This window comes from the organism of the source record quoted next, unplaced genomic scaffold (genome assembly GCF_019419815.1).
Source record: "Pyrus x bretschneideri cultivar Hongxiangsu unplaced genomic scaffold, Pyrus_bretschneideri_v1 Contig124, whole genome shotgun sequence".
Taxonomy (NCBI): Eukaryota; Viridiplantae; Streptophyta; class Magnoliopsida; order Rosales; family Rosaceae; genus Pyrus; species Pyrus x bretschneideri.
The window spans coordinates 338292-357445 of NW_025999418.1; the positions used below are offsets into that span (position 1 = coordinate 338292).

Genomic DNA, 19154 nt, shown 5'->3' on the forward strand with positions numbered 1-19154 from the left:
AGAATTCATAGAGAATGACTTCCCAAAGCTTGGCGATACTATCAAAAACCTTGGTCTCCATAAGTTGGAGAAAGATGAAGAACTCATGACATCTTTAAGCGAATGAGGGAAATTAATTTTCAATTTGTTGATCATTGAAAAAGATGTGTGAGGACTTCATTTGAGTAGGTGTACACAACCTAGTCAAAGTGTACGCATAGACGCTCAAGAGAATACGCCCATCTATGGAAGCGTACCTTCTAGAACTCAAGGTCGTACAGTTTGAAGGAGCAACAGAGGCCACATTCCCAAGCGTCATTTTGAGGTTGATGGGGAAGCCTACATTTCCATAGCTTCAGAGGAAGATGAACCTTCTTACAAAGAAGCGTTGTCTTCAACTACCAAAGGTTTGGTTCCTTTAATAGATTGCAGCCCCAACACAACCAATTTCACTAAAAAGGCCCAGATGCTTACCTAAGTACATATTTATGCATCAGGAGGTAGAATCCTTCTCGGATTCGTAGATGATTGATAAGAAAGCCTCGCTGGATTCTAGGGACCAAGACAGGGACAAATTGAAGGTTAAAACCTTGGAATTTCTCGCTCAAATTAATATGCATGGTACATAAATTGTACCTAAGATTTAATGGAGACTAAATCGAGTCTAAGGCACCTAAATTTTGTCAAGTTTTAGCTCAGATTTGATGAGACCTCTCCGGATTTATTCGTCTGAAACCGAGGGTTGAAGAACAAAGATATGAACACATCCTACAATTCACGATTTTGACTTGATTTAACACCAATAGGTTCGGAGGGTTACCTAAACTCAGACATTACCACTTAAGGTGGATTCACACTCGAATTCGACGGAACAAGCCAGAGTTTTCACTCTGTACACTGACTAATAATTATGTTCAGCAATAATTGATACATAATGTAGCGTCAAAATTATATTAAAGTAGAAAATACAAAAAAAAAGGAACGAACTGTGTCTTCAATCACTAAGATACAGACGATGTTAGAAGCCCGCGGCCCTAGAGTTAGGACTGGTAGCCAAACGAAAACAAGAAGCCTTGTATAAGAAAGATTCATTCGTTTTCACTTGGTTTATCACCGGAAACCATATCGTAAGTTACAATGATAATATTTCTTAGCGTAAGTATTTACAATTTGTAGGTGACCAATAGATACCAAACATCGCCGTGACTGTTGAGTAGTTCGTAACAGAATTACATAAAACATAATTCTACTAGGAAAGTGTGATGAAGTGCTGCAATGAACTAACCAAACTTGGAGGCCAATGCTTCATTTCTTTGACATATGAGAGGTCCGTATAGTGAGGATCAAGAAGCGTTGCAATTGTGAACTGATTTTCTGCTAGCAGTGGGGCGTGTTTGTCGACATACAAGGCTGCTGCTAGAGCTGCATGCACTTCTGTAGAAAAACCAAAAAACAAAAATGAATTCGTTAGAAATTGAGAGAATTTTTCGGGCTTAGCTTAGGCAAGGAACGTAATATCTACTCAAGTGGGTACCTGGATATCCCTTCAAAGATATGGAAACATCCTCCATCTCTGCAATTGCATCTTCTCTGTTGCCAACCTCATACAAAACCAAGGATCTGCCTACTCTTGCATAGTCTGAAAAGGCAAAGTCATTGTACTTCTCAATCACCTGAAATGAGATAAAGACAACGTTAACTGTGAAACTCGTTTCTTCTACCCGTCTGTCTCTCTGAGTAATGGCTAGGTGCAAAAATGTTCCTTGATTAGAGAACTGAAACAATGCACAAAAGCACCAAAGACAAGGCGACTTTTAAACAAGGAACCAAACCATCATGATTCATGATGACGACAATGACATAAGGTAGTTGGTTGCTGAAACACAAGATTTGCACATTTCAAACTGTCGAGATGATTCAAAAAGGCAGAGCAATAATGATTATTAGACACACAGCAAAACTATATAATTCTGAGAGTTAACTGACCAAACACTCCTAATTTCTCTAATTTGTAGGCAGCGGAAGATTATAAAATAGAACACAAAAACAGGTGAACTATTTAATCCATCCGTTATGCAGCTTATCTAAAGCTGAAACTGCTGTATTTCTTCTCCTTTTTTTGTTTTTTTCGGTGAGGTCCATCGTAGCTAAGCACATTCCATGGAACCCAAGGGAAGATCAATTTGAAATATGAGAAATATGTTTCTTACATGCTATGTAACAACAAAAACACCATGACATGGCAGGAGATGTATCCTATCGTCCAGCCATACACGCATTCAAGGAAATAATTGAACTAGTTTTTGAAAGCTTTGATTTATTTGGACATAAAAATCAATTAAGAAAACTTTGTCATACTATTGACCCACAAATTCCATAGAGATCACAAATAACAGCTGACCTCATACGTGCGAGGAATACTAAAATTTTATTTTGCAAACCATAGGAGAAGCTACATATGGCTTGACAAAGGACCATGCATCTTCATAGATATTGCTAGATAAAAACGCTATCCTATAAGAGTAAGACCAGCCCCTCTCTCTCTCTAGTGCACTACTCTGTGGCATTTCCAATAACCACGTCCACACACACATGCATACACTCATACGCCAAAACAAGAGAAGAGAAGCATGCACGAGATCAAATCAATTCCTGTTGGAAGATTGTAAGATTGGAGGCTATTGGAAGAAGCAACTCTCGGCTGGAATGCTGGAAATCAATCACAGTTATACCTTTTTGGAGCTAGCTGTTATATCCATTGTATAACTCTTGACTAGGGCTAGGTACTTTAGTCAAGAGATTGTTTACTTTAGCCTACAATTAAGGGATCATGTTTCCTAGTTATTATAAAATAGTTAGTAGTCTTCCACGGAGTAAATTAGGGCGTTGATTGGGGACTGATTGGAGGCTGTGTCCTCCGTTCCCTTCTCTATATATGTTCCAACTTGTAAATGATTTGCACATGAACTATACATCAAAAATTCAATAATTCCACGTAGCTTTAACAGGTGAGTCATGTCCGTACCGGAGTTTCAAGTCCACCATTGGCTTCATTCAATCAAGTTAACGGTTTATTTGGTTCCGAAATGATTAAAAGAAATGAAATGATAGTACTGTATGATACGAGGCAGCTTGCTTTCGGATAAAAATATAATTGCCATTGTTAACTTTTGACAGAAACAGGCAACAGGCAACAGGCAAAACGTAGTAGTGGTAACGTGAGTGAGTGAGTACCTGAGTAAAACAGACAAGAGCTTGGTCAAAGTCACCCAGAGCCTGTAGCTCCCTCCCTTTCTCCAACAACTCCAAGGCATCCGATATTCTTCGAGAAATTGCATCGCTTGCATCTCTCTCAGCAGCGCTTATCGGGTTGAAGCTTGTGAGAGCAGAAGAAGTGGAACCAGAAGGAGTTGTTGAATTTACATTGGTACTGTTGGTGACACTACAGCTAGCTTTACTTGGGAGCAGAAAAGTAGACAAAGGAAGTGACAAGAGAACCAAGCGCCTGCTCAGCAATGGCCATTTTACGTTTGCTGGTTGAGTTGAGGAAGAAGAGGTCGGGAGAAGATGGGGAATGGGTGGTGCTTTACATGCCCTCATATTGTTTTGATTTAATTTTGTTGGCAAAGCCTCTCTGCCTCCTAACTTTATACTTTTTTTTTTTTCTTTTTTTTTTTTGGGAAGTGTTATTGGCATTTCAAAAATCTCATTTTACATTCTTGACAAATGTATTTTTCTTTCTAAATATAGAAAGTTTGGAGTGTAAAATGAGAATTTTGGAGTGCCAATAACAATTCCTTTTTTTTTTTGTAAATCCAATTTTATTAGACTATTGCCAACCCTTTGAGTTAAAACCTAAAAATTTAACACAAAAAATTTAAGTGCTAACCTAGAAATAGTTTTTCTGCTCCAACCATTCTAGGTTAAATTCTTGACCCGAGATTATTAAAGAATGAATTTAGGCTAATTTTTTTTTTTTTTTTTTCTGAAGTGGGTTCTTTTTTTAAAACTAAAAATAAAAATTATGTAGACTATCCTAATTTAATTTTATGAACATTTTAACCTAAAAGTATTTATGTCACATCCCCGCCCGAGGCAAATCACTTCCTGGGCCCACTCCACCACCGTAGCACGATATTGTCCGCTTTGGGCTTACCATTCCCTCACGATTTTGTTTTTGGGAACTCACGAGCAACTTCTCAGTGGGTCACCCATCATGGGATTGCTCTAGCCCCCTTCTCGCTTAACTTCGGAGTTCCTACGAAACCTGAAGCCAGTGAGCTCCCAAAAAGCCTCGTGCTAGGTAGGGATGGGAATATACATTTAAGGATCACTTCCCTGAGCGATGTGGGATGTTACAATCCACCCCCCCTTAGGGGCCCGACATCCTCGTCGGCACACCACGCCCAGGGTTAGGCTCTGATACCAAATTGTCACATCCCGGCCCGGGGCAGATCACTTCTTGGGCCCGCTCCACCACCATAGCACGTTATTGTCCGCTTTGAGCTTACCATTTCCTCACGGTTTTGTTTTTGGGAACTCACGAGCAACTTCCCAGTAGGTCACCCATTATGGGATTGCTCTAGCCCCCTTCTCGCTTAACTTCGGAGTTCCTACAAAACCCGAAGCCAGTGAGCTCCCAAAAGGCCTCGTGCTAGGTAGGGATGAGAATATACATTTAAGGATCACTCCCCTGGGCGATGTGGGATGTTACAATTTAGATTCCGATAAATATTAAAAAATCACTAAACCGACACCATAAAACTCATGAAACACAATGAAATAATATTTTTTAATTAATTTAGCTGTTGGATTTAATTTTGGACAATTAGAACCTTTTTTTACCGTTAGATTTGACCATATTAGATCTCAACCATTAGAATCAAATAAATTTATAAATATAAAACTATTAATTAAATAAATTAAATGTGGACCGTTGGATAACCAATGGTCTGTTTGAATTGTGACCATCAGATTTGAAAATGAGTTGTTGGGCTCGTGTCACGAGGCGAGATGATGGCTGACAAACGGGTGGCCCAGCAAAATGCTGAGGCTACTCAACACATACGGGCCGTGCGAACTTCTAGGCTTGGGCAAGCCCACTTCTAATGCAAGTGCTCTCTTGCTTTTTTGAAGCCAGAAGTACGTCTAATTTGTTCTGACAAATATGGTCATAAATGCTTTTGGTGATTTGTAAGTACTGTTAGTTATTTTATTGACACTTCCAAACAGATCCTTAGATTTGGATATTCGGTGCAAGTACTTACAAGACAGCTACCAAATTAGCGACATCGATCTTTGCTCGTCTTTTTATAATTACAAACGATATCATTATTTAATATGCACCAGAAAAAAAAAAAGGAAGAATTTAAACTCAAATGCAATGAGTTGAAAAAGAATGTCCTATTCCCCCCAAAATAAAATATATATATTTAAGTTGAACGCTACATCAAAGTGAGAAGAATCTTTTCTTATATTTACTTCATGCTGGTATTATATCAGTAATTCTTCAGGCCTGTGACAATATATTAATTTTAATTCTGTTTGTACACATAAATTAGTCCAAAAGAAACCAAAAAGATGAGGAAGAAATCAGATAAGCTATATTTTACAAGTGAATTGCAATTCATACAATGAGTAATTCCTTGAGTGACAGAGGGACCAATTTAGTGCTAATTAGAGATCTGAAATGCTTAAGACAGGTGTGTAAGCTTCAGCAACAACCGCTGGTTGATGCATCGGACTGTGGCGGTTTCTCCTTAAAGATGTTATTCTTCTTCACCCCTTTAGAACCCTCGGCTAAGAGACTAGGAGTATCCAGAATCTGCATTAGAATATCAGGCCATCAGTTCATTAAAATATCATTCGTTTTTGTTTAATAAGATTATTAGAAATTCAACCAATAATTCTTTGTGCAAATTAAATATCAACGATTGCCTTTGCGAACAATTTTGCTTTCTTTCTTCTTTTATATTTTTTTTTTTCCAAAATATTTATTCTCAATTAATGAGTTTCATAGATTGATGCAGACACAATAAATGAGATTACGAGATTGAAGTTCTCTAAACCTTTAAAACAAGCTCTTCGAAGCACTGCTGCACATTAACTCGAGTTTTAGCACTGCACTCAATAAAGAGGCACCCAGATTCCCTAGCAAAATTTATTCCCTCTTTCTTTGTTACAACCCTGTCGCTTTCCTGGAAAACAAGGATTGAGAATTAGGTGCATAAACATAGGGACCTCACATGAACTTGACCTGTAATCTTGCCTGTGTTTATCAACTCAAATGTTCACCGAACATACATGCCAAGTGCCTAATAAGTGAGGGAGCTGTAAAATAGAAAACTGGACATTTTGTGGTAATGCAACAGTCGCACAAGACAGAATAGATACGCAATTACAATTTAAAATCAAAATCAAATAAGAGAGGCAGAACAGCCTCTAAAACCCTCATTTAGTATGTAACAGTAGCGTGATACAGAACAGGTTGTAGTTAGTAAACCAGACGCTGAAGACATTATTTCCAACTATAACTATCCTGAAAATCTGATTTAAATTCTACCACTAACCTGTTTATCTTCTTAGAAAGAAGGATAATGTCTTGATCCTTTTCGCTTTCTTTAACTACAACCTAATATGCAAGGACGACCCCAAGCCAACAAGGCTTCCCCCTGCTTCCCCCAAAATGATTAAACAATACCTCTCATGAGAAATTCAAATTGGAACAGTGAATATACCTTGTCAACTTTGTTCCCAACAAGCATCTTGATGCAGTCTTGATTTGTTGAATAGAGTTCTATTTCTTTGGCCCATACATCACAAAGGTTTGTAAATGTTTCTCGCCTCGTTACATCGTAAACTGTTGGGGTAACAAAAAACAAATTAATACTTGTAACTGTTACTATTATCCTTGAATCACCATAAATGACAAATGTGTTAGTACGATTAACTTCAAAGTGATAAGACCCATAACCTATCCTCTAAAAGTTTCACCAAAAAGTTCCACCAAAGTTCTGAATGTACTATCTTTCATCTAAATGAAAATAGAGGGATAACAGGCCAAACAAAATTCTTTCCACAAACTACATTTAAAATTACGGAATAGCCACTGCTTTCCTCTAATTACATTTAAAATTTGTTTGTTCCACTAACTAGATTTAAAATATGCTATCATCTCTTTTGTAGCCCAAGATTAAGACCACTTTGCCAAAATCTAACAAAACTTTTTAATTCTAGAAAGAAATATCCACTCGAGTGAAATAAAATACAAGCATAAGTAAGTTTAAGAGTTATTCTACAAGTTTCTATTAAGCCAAAGAGTCAACTGATAGGAGCATATTTAGGCGATTTACTTAGCTTGTTTTCGTGCATCTATGTTGTTAATTCATAGTTATTTTAGTCCTTTATGCTTCTTTTGTGTGTTTTCAGGTTCTAAGGGCTTAGGGAGCAAGAAAGTGCATTTTGAGGCTATTTGGAGCATTTTTGGGCATGGATTGGATAGCTTATCCATGGATCCAAAAGGATGGACGAAATTGAAGGCCATTGATGCACTTTAGGACATACAACAAAGGGCCTAGCCCATTCTCTCTTATTCTCTCCCTTATAGCCATGCAAAGAACCATCCATTCCATAAAAAACAACCCTATTTTAAGCCCATTCTAAGACCTTGCCATGCATCACATGCATTCCTTCAATTCAGCCACCATTCATTCTTTATTCCACATGCAATCATCATCACACACCCTAGCTACCATTCACATGCATTCACATGTATCACAACCCCAAAACCATCAAGAAATCTTCCCCTTGCCGTGCACATTCACTCACCACAAACAAGCCACATGCATTACACCCCACATGTCCCTTTAATCCTTCAAACATGCACCCTTTATTCTTTCATTAATTAAACCACAAATCAGCCACACATTCACCCACATGCACCCTTTAATCATTCAACCACAAAGCCACATGCACATTCACCCCTTTCTCCACACCAAAACCGTGCATACACACTTCATTCCATTCATTCATCATTCCATCTCATGCATCACCATTTATTCCACCCTAGAGCCTCATTATTCAATCCATCATTCAGCCATCTTCCACCCCCTTTAATCATTTAACCCACATACATTCACACACACTTCACATGCAAAACAACAACCATTCACACACAAAACATCACCATTCACCCTTGTGCCGTGTATCCCAATCCCCTTCCAGCATTTCACATGCATTTCCACCTTCCTACTTCATCATTTCAGCTACATATTCACCCACATGCACTTTAATCATTCAACACATGCATTCACACACCAACAACAATTCAATGCCGTGCAATCCCATTACCTTTCCAGCTTGCTTATGCAATTCCAGCTTGCATATGCTTTCCTAGCTGTTTGTTCATCATTAATTAGCCACTTGCATGCTTAAACAAACAGTCATTTACACCTTCATTCTCCTATAAAAGCCCTTGCATTCCAATCATTCAATTCATTCCTCATTTCATACACAACACACCACAAACACACCATTTCCCAAATTCTTGCCGTGGGTTTCTTTCTATCTTCTATCTATCCTCTTCCATTTCCATCCCTCTCCAACCATTCCCCACTCCATTCCACATACACTTAAAGCCCTAAACATCTCCTTAGACCTTGTGCCACAACGAAGAGGAAGATAAGAGGGCCTAAACGTTCATACAATTCAAGTTTGAGTTGTTGGAATGTTTAGGTGTTTCTTTGATTTCAATGTTTAATTTCAATTCTCTTTGTTTTGTAAGTATGAGGAACTAAACCCCCCTTAGCTAGGGGGTGATTCGAAATATATGTTTATGCTTGCAATATGATTTGATTACTTCTAATTACGTTTCATAAGTTGTGAATTCAATTTGTTTAACTATTTGATTGATATCCTATTTATGTATGTCTATTAAGAATGAATGCTTAATTTTCATGCATGAATATGACGCTAGAATATAAGTGAGTTTCACGTAATAGTTATGAACTTATATTCACAAGTAGTGGAGGTTGCTTATAAACAATCGCGTTAAACAAATTCTTGGCATAAGTTTCATGCAATCATAGTAACGAATGCCTCGTCAACACTTATAGTTTTCATGTTGCTTAATGATTCTTGTTTGTATCTCTATTATGCAATTCATGTAGGAAACTTGTGAGGAATGCTTTGGATTGTCGTATGCAATCATCCAATTCATTAACTTAAGGAAAACTTAACGGTTAATTTAAGCGGACCTAATTAACCCGGGGCGTTGAGAATTCATGGTTTATTGAAAAGCAATTAGAAATCGTTTTGTATGCAAGTATAACATGTATAGAGATGAACCCCTTAGCTAGCTTCCCATCCATTCATTTCCGTCAAATCCATATTTACAATTTGTTTTGTTTCCAAGTATCCATTTTAGTTTAAATTCGTCCAAATCCAATTCCCCCCTATTTCGTTGAAGTCTTAGTTTTAATCTTTCTTATTTTTAGTTTTGCTTTCTTCGAGCATTAAATAGTGTTTTATATTGTGTTTTTACGTTTTTAAGTCAAATCCAAGTGATTAACAATCCCTCCTAATCCCCGGTCCAGAACAATCCCTACTTATACACTTCACTACAATTGACAAAAAGAGGGTTTAATTTGTGTGCGCATAATTCTCGCATCAAATTTTGGCGCCGTTGCCGGGGATTAGCAACTTTGCTAATCTCTTGGATTGTTTTATTTTCTTTTGTTTTTATTTTATTCCAAATTCTTAATCTTGTTTTGTTTCTTGTTTTAGGTACTAGTTTATGACTCAGAGTTCTCATCCGATTCGTGAACATATCTCGAGCTTTAACGCCGATTTCGAGCGAGAATTGAGACGAAAAAGAACGAACTCAAAACCTAGCGAATCAAGTGAAAGTTCCGAGTCCGTTTCTGAATCCGAAGAAGAACCCAAAATAACAGTGGGTGAAGAAGACATGGCAGCAGACAACCGAACAATCAAGGAGCTTTCCGCTTCGGGATTGGCCAATGCCGCCCCATTATGCATTCAATACCCCGTGGCTGCCCAAGGCAAGACCGATGAATTCGAGTTGAAGTCAAGCTTGTTGCACCACATTCCGAAATACCTTGGGCTTTCCATGGAAGATCCCAACAAGCATCTCAATGAGTTCGAGGTTGTTTGTTCGAGCATGACCCCCGTCACTGTGGATGGGAGTATATTGAAGATGAAGGCCTTTCCATTTTCACTTATGGACAAGGCCAAAGATTGGCTCTACGAACTAGCCCCGGGAACTGTGACTTCGGGGGAGAGTATGAAGCGTGCTTTCTTGGAGAAATTCTTCCCTACTTCGAGAGTGATTCTCCTACGGAAGAAAATTAGTGGTATTCAACAGAATCATGGTGAGACATTCCCGGCTTATTATGAGCGCTTCAAGGGCCTTGTAGCTTCATGTCCTCAACATCAAATGAAGGAGGAACTTCTCCTTCAATATTTCTATGAGGGCCTCCTTCCTATCGAACATCAAATGCTTGATGCATCAGCGGGAGGAGCATTGGTGGACAAAACACCAAGGGATGCCAAGATTCTCATAGCCAACCGAGCGCTCAACGCTCAACAATATGAAGGAGTGGGCCAAAGGGAAGCCCCACGACAACAAAGTGTAAATGAGGTGAGTGCTATTTCTGAAATTCAATCACAACTTGCTAATCTTACTTCTCTTGTTTCTCAGGTTGTGATTGGTCCAAAAGCACAAGAACACCAAGTTTGTGGCGTGTGCTCAATTCAAGGGCATCCATCCGACAAGTGCCCTCAACTAATCGAGAATGGTGGGTGGGAATCTGCCAATGCAATTGGTTTCCAAGGACAAAATCAAAACAACCCATACTCGAACACTTACAATGCCGGATGGAGGGACCATCCAAACTTCAAATGGAGGGAGCCACAACAAGCTGCCCAACAAGGAGGATTTAGGCTAAACCCCCCTGGTTTTTATTCCAAGCCATACTCGAACACTTGCATTGGCAGATTCCCACCCACCATTCTCGATTAGTTGAGGGCACTTGTCGGATGGATGCCCTTGAATTGAGCACACGCCACAAACTTGGTGTTCTTGTGCTTTTGGACCAATCACAACCTGAGAAACAAGAGAAGTAAGATTAGCAAGTTGTGATTGAATTTCAGAAATAGCACTCACCTCATTTACACTTTGTTGCCGTGGGGCTTCCCTTTGGCCCACTCCTTCATATTGTTGAGCGTTGAGCGCTCGGTTGGCTATGAGAATCTTGGCATCCCTTGGTGTTTTGTCCACCAATGCTCCTCCCGCTGATGCATCAAGCATTTGACGTTCGATAGGAAGGAGGCCCTCATAGAAATATTGAAGGAGAAGTTCCTCCTTCATTTGATGTTGAGGACATGAAGCTACAAGGCCCTTGAAGCGCTCATAATAAGCCGGGAATGTCTCACCATGATTCTGTTGAATACCACTAATTTTCTTCCGTAGGAGAATCACTCTCGAAGTAGGGAAGAATTTCTCCAAGAAAGCACGCTTCATACTCTCCCACGAAGTCACAGTTCCCGGGGCTAGTTCGTAGAGCCAATCTTTGGCCTTGTCCATAAGTGAAAATGGAAAGGCCTTCATCTTCAATATACTCCCATCCACAGTGACGGGGGTCATGCTCGAACAAACAACCTCGAACTCCTTGAGATGCTTGTTGGGATCTTCCATGGAAAGCCCATGGTATTTCGGAATGTGGTACCTCTTTGCCGATTGCTTCAAAAAGATGTGCCATTCAAGTTTGATGAAGAGTGTAATTCGGCATTTAACCAACTCAAGGAGAAGCTAGTCTCGGCCCCCATTATTGTACCTCTAGATTGGAGCCTTTCGTTCGAGCTCATGTGCGATGCATCCGACTATGCATTAGGAGCTGTTCTAGGACAAAGAAGAGACAAGCGGCCGCATGTCATATACTATGCCTTTCGGACTCTCAATGATGCCCAATTGAACTACTCCACGACGGAAAAAGAACTTCTAGCTGTGGTTTTTGCTTTAGATAAATTCCGTCCATATTTAATTGGTACTAAAGTAATCGTTTATTCTGATCATGCAGCTTTGAGGTACTTGCTCACGAAAAAGGAAGCAAAGCCGAGGCTTATCCGTTGGATTCTTCTTCTTCAAGAATTTGATATTGAAATCAGGGATAAGAAAGGAAGCGAGAATGTAGTGGCTGACCATTTAAGCCGAATGATCCACGAGGAGCATGAACATGCCGTACCTATCCCTGAAACTTTTCCCGATGAGCAGCTGTTATCCATTGAGGTAAGTGAACCATGATATGCAGATTTAGTGAATTACTTGGTGGCTAAACAATTTCCAAATGAACTAAACAAGCACCAACGTGTTAAGCTTAAAAATGATGCACGTTTCTATGTTTGGGATGACCCTTATTTGTGGAAGTATTGCTCAGATCAAATTGTACGTAGATGTGTGCATGATTCTGAATTTCACTCAATTCTAAGCTTTTGTCACACATATGCATGTGGTGGTCATTTTGGCACACAACGCACTGCCCTCAAGGTTCTAGAGTGTGGTTTTTATTGGCCGACTATATTTAGGGATGCTAGAACCTTTTGTATGTCTTGTGATCGTTGCCAACGAATGGGTAACAGAGGTACCAAGGACCAAATGCCGCAAACCCCTGTCTTTAATGTTGAAATTTTTGATGTTTGGGGCATTGATTTCATGGGCCCTTTCCCTCCATCTTATGGTTTCACTTATATCTTGTTTGTTCGAGCATGACCCCCGTCACTGTGGATGGGAGTATATTGAAGATGAAGGCCTTTCCATTTTCACTTATGGACAAGGCCAAAGATTGGCTCTACGAACTAGCCCCGGGAACTGTGACTTCGGGGGAGAGTATGAAGCGCGCTTTCTTGGAGAAATTCTTCCCTACTTCGAGAGTGATTCTCCTACGGAAGAAAATTAGTGGTATTCAACAGAATCATGGTGAGACATTCCCGGCTTATTATGAGCGCTTCAAGGGCCTTGTAGCTTCATGTCCTCAACATCAAATGAAGGAGGAACTTCTCCTTCAATATTTCTATGAGGGCCTCCTTCCTATCGAACGTCAAATGCTTGATGCATCAGCGGGAGGAGCATTAGTGGACAAAACACCAAGGGATGCCAAGATTCTCATAGCCAACCGAGCGCTCAACGCTCAACAATATGAAGGAGTGGGCCAAAGGGAAGCCCCACGGCAACAAAGTGTAAATGAGGTGAGTGCTATTTCTGAAATTCAATCACAACTTGCTAATCTTACTTCTCTTGTTTCTCAGGTTGTGATTGGTCCAAAAGCACAAGAACACCAAGTTTGTGGCGTGTACTCAATTCAAGGGCATCCATCCGACAAGTGCCCTCAACTAATCGAGAATGGTGGGTGGGAATCTGCCAATGCAATTGGTTTCCAAGGACAAAATCAAAACAACCCATACTCGAACACTTACAATGCCGAATGGAGGGACCATCCAAACTTCAAATGGAGGGAGCCACAACAAGCTGCCCAACCAGGAGGATTTAGGCTAAACCCCCCTGGTTTTTATTCCAAGCCGTATGCACCCCAACAACCTTCGGCATCATCAACCTAAGCATCAATTCTGTAATTCTTAACAATTCAATGTCTTTAAGTTTTCTAAGAGAGTCCTGTTATGTTGTAGGAGTGTTCAGTCATACATTACATTAATATCTGCTATTGCCATTTTCTGCTCTATAAAGAACCCAATAAGCCTCTTTGCCATGGCATGAGTGGACCATTTTCTGCTCGCACAAAAGACAGGTTCTCACCAGGTGGACACATATTTTTAAGGGTAGATACATCTTACCACCTCAACTTTGGTCACGTAACAAACTCATACCCCATCTTTTAAACATTGCAATATCATACATCAACTTACGAATTCGTTGCAATGTCATACCTCCATTGAAAGATCTGCAATTTGTCAGTTAACTGCAAAGGTGGCATGCACAGGGCCCGTAACCTTGCCCAACTAGACTAAAAAATTAATTAAATTTTTAAAATTTTAAAATCTCTCCCAATTCAATTCGCTCTTTCACCTAATCTGTTCCAATGGTGTTGTCTCATTTCTTCTCCAAGATCACCATTCCCTTCTCCTCCTCCATCACGACCTCTCTACCATGGTACCCCTCCCCTGCCTCCTCCTCCACCACATTCCGCTCTAATCCCCACCACCGCACCCTCACCGTCCTCTCCAAAGGCGAGAGTGTCATCGTTGTTGAGTCCTACAAGACCGACATGGACATTGAGACCTTACAGCATCCTCGCCACCATCATCATCAGGGAAGGCGAGATCGTGGTGGGCACTTGCCCATTTGGCCGAATTAGGCTTGCTAATGTGGGGGATGGAGACATCGATGGGCGGAGGTGGAGCCAATGCGCATGACTTGGCCGAGTTGCTTCGCGGCCAAAGGATCAATTTCAAGTGAATCCAGGACTGAGGGGTGGACTCGATCGGGTTTGCGAAGTTGATGCTGTCATCGGGGCTCGTCTGCAACGACATCGTTAACTGGTAAATAGGCCTAAAGGAAAATAGACCTCATCAGGCCTCGTCAAAAAATAGGCGTGTGGGGTGGAAGTGGTGAGCCTAGCCTTGGACATGGTTGATTGGCAATATGAGGTCATTGGCAGGTGAGGGCACGGTGGGGAGTGGGTTGCGGTTTTGGTTGTGAAGAAGGAAGGAAGGGGGAGACAGATGGACTGGGGAAGAAGGGTAAGGGTAATGGGTTTGTTGGGGGTGGGTGCCACATTTTTTATAAAAAAAAATTTAAATGATTTTATCTTTAATTTATTAACATTTGATTAATTTTTCATAGGGCGAGGGGGTGGGCCCCGCGTATGCCTCATCAGCAGTTAATAGACAAAATTCACCAATTTTCTACCAAAGGTCCAACATTGTAACGAATTCGTAAGTTGATGTATAACATAGTGATGTTTAAAAGATAAGGTATGAGTTTGTTATGTGACCCAAAGTTGAGGTGGTAAAATTTCACATTTAACAGTATTAAAACAAAATTGGAAATTCATTTACAAGCACTAATTTAATATATAAATCTTGCTAATGGCCTCTGTCTTCGAACATTCCATCAAATGCATCATAGGGAAGCTATACAGATCATGTTCCAAAGATTATTCTATTTAATGCATCACACATAAAAGTTCAAGAACAGAGGCAGCATCCTATACGCAACAATGCAATAAGTCATGATCTGCATTTTTCACTTGAAAGAATAATAAAAATGGATGTAGGTAACACTTACCCATAATGATCCCTTGTGCACCTCTGTAATATGAACTCGTCAAGGTTCTAAACCTCTCTTGACCAGCTGAGAAAATAAACATTTAGAACCTCTTAGAAATTGACATCCAAGCCCTACTCCTTCTAAACAAATTGATGAAGGATAGCTATGTAAAACCAATTTACAAGAAAACTGAATGCTAAGCAAAATAAGCAGTGAAGGATATCAAATATTATGGGGCTTATCCATGCATTAATAACAAGAAGATCATATAGAGCAAGTCTCAATGCCAAAAACAGAGCTCAACTGTAAAGGAAAATGAGGTAAGGGCTATGCGGGCTAGGCGGTGGCTAGCCGGCCTATGCAGTGGCTAGGCGATTCAGGGTATAGGGTTCCATTATTTTTTCATTTTTTTTTCAAAACACATCTTATATCTCTCGTCGTTTCCTGTTTCCCTTCTCCCTATCTCTCCACATAGACGGGTGTGATGATGTCAATGCCATGATGGCTTAAATTATAATTTTCCCAAATTCTCAATAAAGTACAGTTTTTTTTTAGAGTGTAAGTAGGCACCTATTTGTATGTTATATAAGAAATTGAATTAAATCCGCCTAGTCCGCCTAGGCCCCACCTAGCCGCCTAGGCGCTACGCCCCAACCCACCGCCCGACTAGCACCTAGCGTCTTTCAAAACCTTGGTCAACACAGCAAAAAATGAATAGATACACATGTATCAAAGTTCTCTTCATTAAGTAAGGACAATGTGATCTAATAATATAACAACCCTATAAAACACTATATTTTCGATTAATTCAACCCCTTTCTTTTGATAAATGATCCGAAATTTCGTTAAGTTTATCGTGCAATTTTGGGTAATGACAACATACAAAATTAATTAAACAAGGCCCCTAAATCATGTCACATAGGAACCCTAAATCATATCACATAAGAAGGTTCACTACAAATATATAAATCTCCATAAAATTAGGAAGCAAACCAGTGAGGGAATTGGGATTTACCTGTATCCCAAATTGCAAGCTTGAGTTTTTTGCCTCCGAGAGTAACATATTTGACCTTAAAATCAACACCTGCACCCGCCAAAAGGAAACAATGAAGAATCTGCAAAGAAAAACGAAACGAATGAAGAAATTGCAAAGGAGGAAACTGGGAATGCAAACCAATGGTGGGCGAAAGGTCTTCAAAGGAGTCGGATGTGAAGCTGAGGAGTAGGCTGCTCTTGCCGACGCCTGAGTCGCCGATCATCAACAGCTTGAACAAGTAGTCGAACTCCGCCGCTTGATTTGAACCCACCGCTGATTCCATGCACCCTCCCTGTATTCAATCTTCTATTACACATCCAATGCAATACCCAGATCTATCAATCAATCAATCAATCAATCAAGTAACCGAGGATGCAATCGGAATTCCGTACTTCCACCCAGTTTGCTCCCAATTCGGAACCTTTCCTTCTCTCTTCTTCCTTCCTTCGCTCTCAATACTCAATGCACGCTATTTGGACATTTTGGCCTACGAAAAAAAATATTAATTTTAAGGGAACTATTATTATTATTACTACTCTTATATGCTGTGAAATTATTTATTTTTGTTTTTAAAATTGAAAAAAAGTTGAAGTGGTGAGAGAGGGGAGTGAGAGGTTGAATTTTTATTTTTTTAATTAGAAATGTTAAAATCACCTATAGATAATGTTTAACCAAAAAAAAAAATTTGTTTTATGAAATTACATTGTTGCCTTAATATTTTTGTTGTAATAGAAGACTAAATAATATTTTCACTTTCTTTTAGTTGACAAAGATGGATCTATTAATATGTAGTTTATATTCGAGTTTTTATCATAAATGATTCTTGAAATTGACCCACACTATTAAGATGGTATTTGAAATTGAAAATCGATCAATGTAGTCCTTGAAAATAGGTGTCGCAAATCAATGTGGTCCATCTGTAACATCCCACATCGCCCAGGGGAGTGGATCCTGTAAACCTTATATGTATATTCTCATATTTACCTAGCATGAGGCCTTTTGGGAGCTCACTCGCTTCGGGTTTCGTAGGAACTCTGAAGTTAAGCAAGAAAGGGGCCAGAGCATTCCCAGGATCGATGACCCTGTGGGAAGTTCTACTTATGTGAGTTCCCAGAAACAAAACCATGAAGGCGTGGTCGAGGCCCAAAGCAGACAATATCGTGCTACGTTGGAGTCAAGCCCAGGATGTGACAATTTGGTATCAGAGCCAATCCCTGGCCGGAAGTGTGCCAACGAGGATGTCGGAACCCTAAGGTGGGTGGATTGTAACATCCCACATCATCCATGGGAGTGGATCATGTAAGCCTTATATGTATATTCTCATCTCTACCTAGCACGAGACGTTTTGGGAGCTCACTGGCTTTGGGTTTCGTAGGAACTCTAAAGTTAAGTGAGAAAGGGGCAAGAGCATTCCTAGGATGGGTGACCCATTGGGAAATTCTGCTCGCATGAGTTCCCAGAAACAAAATCGTGAGGGCGTGGTCGGGGCCCAAAGCGGACAATATCATGCTACAGTGGAGTCGAGCCCGAGATGCGGTGGGGGCCTGGGCCGGGATGTGACACCATCTATCACAATTATGCCAAAAATTCTGTTATGAGCTGATGTGGCACATAAATGGGTTCCACATGTCTTTTTTTAAAAAAAAAAAAAAGAAAAAAAAATCAATCAATTTTGTGCTAGAAATAGGTGTCTCAAATCAATGTGGTCTTTCCGTCACAACTCTGTCAAAAAGAATTTATGTGCTGATGTGACACATAAATGGATCTCACAAGTCTAATTAAATTAAAAATAAGTTAGAAATAAGTTTAATAATGTAATCAAACACATAAATCTCTAGGCAAAACTTCAAACACTAAATTCATCTGAAACTACATTGAGAGAGATTCAAGCATGCGATCTTAGATACTAGGGCATATGTTGGAACCAAATTCACGCACCGACGCAGGTGGTGTAGACGCAAAAATCCAAGTAACATGTAAAAGAGTAAACAACCGTGAGCAAGCTAGATAATGGGGTGGTGTACCAGTCAAAGGCTCTCCAAAACTTTTCAGATTCAACGATGAGATCTCTTGGTACCTTGCCTTTAAATAGCTCTTTCACGATTGTGATTTCTCGGACCAACTTCACCTCTAGCCTTCAACTCACGTCATGAACCTCTTTTTCTGTATCATTACCTACCTTCCAAACCCAGTTTTATTTTTAGTCTTCGATTATTAGGATTTCCAATCATGAAACTTACTTTAACTATATCTGTCTTTGCCAAGAAAAACTAGGCAAGACAAAGATGTACCATAATCTTATAATAGCCTCCCTTGCTTCTTGAAGCATCTTCTATGACATTAATCCCTTGCTTTCCCATACGCAACATCTTCTACGCAGTCTTTGCATTTGGGTTCAACTTCAGGATGGCGTTGAGATTCTTGAGTTGGTTTTGCTTCATTGGAGCCCTTTGTAAGAGGCATGGAAATGATGATTTGGTTGTTGATGATGCGGATTTGAGCATTATCCATCTAGAAGGCATGGAAATCAAACTAGAATGAGACCCTTCTTCTGATTCTAAGATGTTGGGAACAGGGTCTTCTTTTCATGCCTCAACCGCTTCCCCTCTCATCCAACCAAACCTTTCCTCCATCACCACCGCCCTAATTTCCTCCCACTCACTTTCCTCATTAATTCTCCGCCAAGCCATTTTTGCCTCCAAGATCTTTGCCATGGCTGAGTACACTTCTAGCAACTTAAATCTGCCACCAAGATCCTCGTCGGCTGAGTCCTCACATGCACATTTTTTTTGTCATGCTAACCTCAACATGAAGACAAATCTACTCAGTCATAGGGTCGGT

The 19154-nt window shown here is 39.9% G+C and overlaps 2 protein-coding genes across 2 annotated transcripts; both read right to left on the reverse strand.

The window, feature by feature from the left end:
• Positions 1-1052: 1052 nt before the first annotated feature.
• On the reverse strand, positions 1053-3606 carry LOC103941268. Its single transcript, XM_009351463.2, has 3 exons — positions 3214-3606; positions 1514-1652; positions 1053-1413 (listed from the first exon to the last, which is right to left on the reverse strand). Exons 1-3 carry the CDS (start codon positions 3577-3579, stop codon positions 1229-1231), a joined length of 690 nt encoding a protein of 229 aa, XP_009349738.1. The 5' UTR covers positions 3580-3606; the 3' UTR covers positions 1053-1228.
• Positions 3607-4998: 1392 nt separating this feature from the next.
• LOC103963156 (ras-related protein RABC1-like) lies at positions 4999-16705 on the reverse strand. Its single transcript, XM_009375936.3, has 6 exons — positions 16452-16705; positions 16293-16361; positions 15296-15361; positions 6717-6838; positions 6048-6176; positions 4999-5803 (listed from the first exon to the last, which is right to left on the reverse strand). The coding sequence occupies exons 1-6, from the start codon at positions 16594-16596 to the stop codon at positions 5693-5695; spliced, it is 642 nt and encodes a 213-aa protein (XP_009374211.1). The 5' UTR covers positions 16597-16705; the 3' UTR covers positions 4999-5692.
• Between the last annotated feature and the right edge of the window lie 2449 nt (positions 16706-19154).

Coding starts and splice junctions, on each gene's coding strand:
- LOC103941268 (XM_009351463.2), bottom strand. CDS start 3,579: ATGAGGGCATGTAAAGCACCACCCATTCCCCATCTTCTCCCGACCTCT. Junction 1,653..3,213: donor CTCTTGTCTGTTTTACTCAG/GTACTCACTCAC, acceptor ATCTCATTTCAG/GTGATTGAGAAGTACAATGA. Junction 1,414..1,513: donor ATCTTTGAAGGGATATCCAG/GTACCCACTTGA, acceptor GTTTTTCTACAG/AAGTGCATGCAGCTCTAGCA.
- LOC103963156 (XM_009375936.3), bottom strand. CDS start 16,596: ATGGAATCAGCGGTGGGTTCAAATCAAGCGGCGGAGTTCGACTACTTG. Junction 15,362..16,292: donor GCTTGCAATTTGGGATACAG/GTAAATCCCAAT, acceptor TTATTTTCTCAG/CTGGTCAAGAGAGGTTTAGA. Junction 5,804..6,047: donor TCGAAGAGCTTGTTTTAAAG/GTTTAGAGAACT, acceptor ATTCTAATGCAG/ATTCTGGATACTCCTAGTCT.